General features: G+C 46.4%; 1 protein-coding gene across 1 annotated transcript in view; it reads left to right on the top strand.

Moving 5' to 3' along the window:
- Positions 1-112: 112 nt before the first annotated feature.
- Positions 113-5,708, top strand: part of Ostf1 (osteoclast stimulating factor 1) — a 47,779-nt gene continuing 42,183 nt past the window's right edge. The window contains exon 1 of the mRNA XM_038349216.2: positions 113-314. Within this exon, the coding sequence (XP_038205144.1) occupies positions 281-314 (34 nt within the window). The 5' untranslated portion in view covers positions 113-280. The remainder of the gene's footprint in view (positions 315-5,708) is intronic.

Genomic DNA, 5,708 nt, shown 5'->3' with positions numbered 1-5,708 from the left:
TAAGGCTCCTCCCCCAAGGAGGAGGGAGGGGCCCCAGCGCTCTGGAGCAGGTTGGCCCTCCGAGGCTCCGCCCCACTCACCGCCGCAGCCAACCAGCGGCCGGCGAGGCGCGGCCACTTCCTGGTGGGAAGGCAGGGCGGTCTGCGGAGCTCGCTGGTACGAGTGTCCCGCATCGGCTGCGCGCGGGTCCCGAGCGGCCGCGGCCAGCGCAGGCTTGGCGCCCAGTTCCTGTCTGCGTGTGGGGCTCCAGCGGCAGAGCCTAGCAGCTCCGCGTAGCACCATGTCCAAGCCACCTCCCAAACCGGTCAAACCAGGTAAGAGCTCGGCTCGGCGCGCCACGCGTGCGGGTGTCCAGGCTGCGGGGCGCAGAGCCGGAGTTCTCGACGAGCCCCCTCGGGCTTCCTCCGCACTGCTCGCCAGGACGGTCCAGCCTCCGGAGTGTGGCAGCACCTAGGTCGCGGCCACTTCCTCATAGCTCGGCGTGTCACTGTCAAGTTGGAGTTCTTGACCGGCCGGCGAACGGGAAGTGCACTGCGGCTGGGTGGGGTTTGCACCCGCCGCCGACGGGGCCCTGAGGAGAGCAGGCTGGGGACCCGGAGTCTCCGGGGAGCTTTGGAGAGCTGCACCCGTGCTGCCAGCGGGACAGTCTGGCCCGCGACCCTCTCGGCTCTTTGCATTAGGTAGTGTCGCTCTGTCGTGCGTCCTAGTGCTTTGCTTAGAGTGACTCTGGTTAACTAAGCTAGAGAGAGCACGAAGTTCCTCAAAGCAGTGTGCTTGACCACTCTTCCTGGTTCACTTCTTAAACGTTGTTCTTAGAGTGTTTTCTATGATGTGGAGAAACGAGAGCATTTAAAGGGACTGCTGCATTTCAGTTCGGCTAAATAAACTTGTAGGATCTTTATTGGCTAGGTAATTAACAGGAATCGTAGGAAATGGGAGATTAATGACTAACGAATTCCCAGTCCTTTTCTTCCAATCTGCGACTTTGATATTGCTAAGGCTGAAACTTGAAACGAGCATTTACATCATCCTTTATGGTAACTTACGCAGCTTCAGTGATTTTTTTTTCCCCTTGAGCTTTTTTTTTTGTGTGTGTCAGTCACTCCAAATTTAATAATTACTCGGTTTTATTCTTTTGTGGCAGTATCAAGCCCTCGATTTTGAAAATAATGCACACATATTTGTGAAATAGGCATTCTCTGATGACTTAAATTTTTCAGGGCCGAGGGTGAAGGAAGTGGCTTAGACTGGCTTTGGCCTGAGCAGAGTTAGGGCGGTGCTGGTTAGAGGCTCCTGCCTTCGACGTGAAATCTGAGAGGTTTGCAATTTGCAATTTAGATGCGGATGTGTGAGGTGGCAGTTTTGTAAACTCAGCTGTAATTCAGGACCTCAAGTGTACCGAGTTCTTTGATAGCTAAACAAAGCTTGATTTGGAAGAATGTCCTGGATAATCGGGTTTTGAGGTTTTTCCTCTCCCCAGACTCATTAAAAGTGAAGTCTGGGTTGCCTCTGTGAGGGCTGGCAGGAACCTGCCTTCCTGTATGCTATGGAATTGTGAACTCGTGTGTTCACTCACCCTTGGGTGTGGTTTAGGACTCATCCTGTTACTGAGTGCAGATATGCGCTGGGAACTACTTTTGTTGTCTACATCTCTGCTTTTTTCCTCAAGCAAATCAGAAAACACATGGCTAAACATTTTACTATATAGAGAGAACCCTGACTTCATAGAGATTTACAAGGGAGGCCCAGACATAAATACAGTTGCCATGAAAGTCAATTTGTTGACTTAGTAATTTACAATGAGAACTATTAGTGTCAGTAGGACTTAAAACTATGTGCTGTGTTACTTGCGACAGAAACTTCTATTATCTTACTGGCCCACAGATACTGTGTGATAGGCCCTGGTCTATACCTAATCCATACACATTTGAATTCATTTACTTCTCCCAGCAACTGTATCAGGTCAGTGCCATTATTATTAGTACTGTTATCATTATTATTATTTTGAGCCCTAGCTGTCCTGGAACTTGCTTTGTAGACCAGGCTGGCCTCAAACTCAACAGAGATCCGCCTGCTTCTGCCCAAATAATCACACAAAAACTATATTAATTACAACACAGACCAATGGTTTAGGCATATTCCTAGCTAGCTCTTACATTTTAAATTAACACCATTTCTATTATTTTATATTTTATCACAAGGCTCGTGGTTTACTGGTAAGGTTCTGGTGTCTCTCTCCTTTAGCAGCTACATGGCACCTCCCTGACTCTGCCTTCTTTCTCCCTGCATTCAGTTTAGTTTTCCCACCTACCTATATTCTGCCCTGTTATAGGCCAAAGTAGCTTCTATATTAACCAATGGTAATAAAACATATTCACAGCATACAGAGGGTAATCCCACATCACAGGAGTGGGAGGTAGTGGGTCACATTGCCTCTGTGGTCACAAGCAGAGAAGGATGTATGCTCCTGCTCAGCTAGCATCCTCCTTTTTATCCAGATGGAGTACTCAAACCCAGGGAATGGTGCTGCCCTTGCCAAGGATCAGGCTTCACAACTCAGTTAACCCAGGCCTTTAAAGACTGACCTACTCTAGATGATACCCATAGGTTAATCTGGAAACTTGTCTCCTACGAGATTCCATAGCCCAATTTAAGTCAGTATAAACCATCACAAATAGAAAGCAAGGGACATTAAACAACAAAATAGGTTAATGCATCTTTTAGGCCAGGCAGCCTGTACCAAGCAAGGGGTTGCTGTTCCTGGAAAGAGGCTGCCCTGGCAAGTTCTGGTGAGATCTTGCAAGGACAGAGTCCAGCCACATTTGAACTACCCTAGGACTGAGCAGAATCTCACTGTGCCCTCTCTCTCTCTCTCTCTCTCTCTCTCTCTCTCTCTCTCTCTCTCTCTCTCTCTCCCATTCTTTGGCCCATGTCCAGAATTTGTCCTCTTTCTTTTTTTTATTTCCTTTCTGTCTCTTTCTGTCTTTGCTTCTTTCTCTGTTTCTTTTTGAGACAGGGTCTCACTCTCTAGTCCTGGCTGATCTGGAGCTTATTGTGTAGACCAGGCTGGGCTGAGTCTGCCTCTTCCTCACCACCTTGCCTGGTCTTTAGACATTCCTTACTGTAACTTCTATTTTTGGTCTGCGCTGGGCACTGGGGGTTCCCAGGAACAGTGAAATAAAGCTCTTACTTGTTTGTTCCTTACTTAGTTTCTTTATCTACAGCTAGTTGGCTGATTGTGTCCATTTCATTATTTAATCACATAAAGCTTAATGTGTAAGTGGTGTATGTCTCGAACCCTGAGCACTCAGTGAAGTAAGAGACGCCCAACTATGTAGCACCTACCTCAAAAAACAAAGTAATAAGATGTATTTTCTATTTTAGAATTTTTGATACATGCAGATAAACAATAAGTAAATATGTTAAAATTTAAAACCCAATCTTATCACCTAGAGATAGTACACTGTATGAATAACCTCTCAGGCGCCCCCCCCCCCATAAGTCAGTTTTTATTACAAAAGGAAAATCTAAGCAATTATCTTTAGAATGGTGTCCGAGTGTCCGTTTGAGATGTCTTGCTGTGGACTGGAGTGTTTCTGTTCTAAGTTGTCTGTATAATGCTTGAAACGCTGTTTCAGTCACGGTTTGTCTGTGCCTTGGGTAGCCTTTTTCCCTCTACGGTGTCACTTTTGGCCCCTGAAGGTTTGTCGTTGAAACCCTCCCCCTACTCATTAGATTTGGCTCCCTAGCTCAGTCTTCAGTGCATAGGACTGACCTGCCCTTCGGAGCCCTGAGGCCTCTCAGTGCAGAGAGCTTTTTGTGGTTTTCAGCCACCCTGGGAGCCTTGCACTGCAAGGAAAGTGGCTCTACCTAGCTTGAAGGTGTACAGGACAGACTTCAGTTCTCACAGAGATGGACAAATACGATGGGCCACGGGGTAAGGAGTGCACTGAATGCCATAGGTACCTCCAGACCATCTCATTTCAGACAGATTTGGGGACAGTCCACCATAGTTGGAACCTATGTCTGACCTTAGCCATCTCCTCCAAATGACTTATTGATTTTGGTGGTGAGAGGAAGGCAACATAAATATTTCATGTGTCCTATGGAAATAAATCTGTGGAACGTAGAAGAAGCCAGCCAGTGTTCTGGCCTTTTAGTCACGATAAAAGCGTAAAAGGCATTGTATGTATGCCCTTTAAATAAAACTTGAGAGGATAAGAGTCTCGTCTAAAATGGTCTCAACTATTGTGTAATCCACCCCTGCATAAATAATGGATTAATAGTGAGAGTGATCACTCAACTTCCAGATGTACACCGGGATTTTTTCTTCTGTAAATGAGACATGTTTATACCCAATGACTGAGTGAAGTCCCAGGGAAAACCTTCTGAGGACTCCCTGGATGATAGCGATGGGGAAATGAACATTTAGTTGGCCCCACACGTCAGGGCCGGGAGCAAGCACTCCGTATGCTCTATCTACTGTGTTTATTCTGACTTCACTGTGAATGGGTCCCTATATCCTTGTTTTACTCAAGATAAGTAAGCTACTCGATGCCACAAAGATAGCTGTGCATGGTGTGGTGTGGGACTAGAGCTTGGGCTTTAACTTGGACATGTTGTGGGCAGGGGGTTCGTGTTTGTGTGCGTGACCCATAGTGCATCTGTGGAGGTCAGAGGGCAGCTCTCTCTTCCAGGAATCAAACTCAAATGGTTAGGTGTGGCTGCCGGCACCTCAACCCACTGAGATCTCTTCCTGTCCCACATTAGAGGAATTTTGAGCAAAAAGTACATATTGGTATGAAGAGAGCCTGGGTTTCTTTTAAACTCTTGCATGGTATTTGCTGATGTTTATTTAAGGGAACCCTACTAATGCACATTTCGATGGTTTCCAGTCTTTGGTAAAGCAGTATTATAGCAGGTAGTTAGTTTTGCAAGTCCACAGGCTGTAGTCCTGTAGTGGGGTTTGTATATCAGAAGGTGGGTGTACTGCCATTTTTGGAGACATTTCAAACTGATCATATCAGTTCACCTAACCCTAAAAAATTGCGACCCAGCCAAAGTAGGAAAAAATTTAATACATTTGACTTGGATATTATTGTAGATGATCGGAGGGTTGGAAGCACAGGACACAGAGCTTGGGGAAACTGAGAAGGTGTCACTGAGGAGTGGTAATATAAGAAGGGGCATGTGAGCTGAGGAAGAGTTTGCTGGAGTGTGAAGGGGAAAGGTATTTGACAGAAGTACAGAGGAAACACAGCTACTATACGCATTTGACTGACTACAGGTACCAGGGTTTTCCAAGTTTCCAGGGAAGCTCGGTGCACATAAGGAACTGCAGACGTCTCTCTCTCTCTCTCTCTCTCTCTCTCTCTCTCTCTCTCTCTCTCTCTGTGTGTGTGTGTGTGTGTGTGTGTCTGGAATTAAAGAGAAAGCCATGTGCCTAGTTTTTGGAAAATGGTTCTGTTCCATACAGAAGGTAAGGACTGAAGTGTTCACATTTTAATCCTCCAACAGGTGTTGGATGTGGTTTTGCATATTGGCTGTGGCTGTTGAGCTTGTAGCTGTAGTTAAAGAGGGTTAGGTACTTCAAAAGATTGAAACAAGTTCCCCGGTGCCTGATGCGGCCACCTTCCTATTCTTGCCAATCATTTCCTACATTGTTTTTAACACCCGAAGAACTTTTTGAACACCACAGACAAACTTCT

Source organism: Arvicola amphibius, chromosome 1, assembly GCF_903992535.2.
Source record: "Arvicola amphibius chromosome 1, mArvAmp1.2, whole genome shotgun sequence".
NCBI classification, from domain to species: Eukaryota; Metazoa; Chordata; class Mammalia; order Rodentia; family Cricetidae; genus Arvicola; species Arvicola amphibius.
The sequence above is the reverse complement of the archived record's forward strand: the minus strand, read 5'-3'. Positions and strand labels throughout refer to the sequence as shown.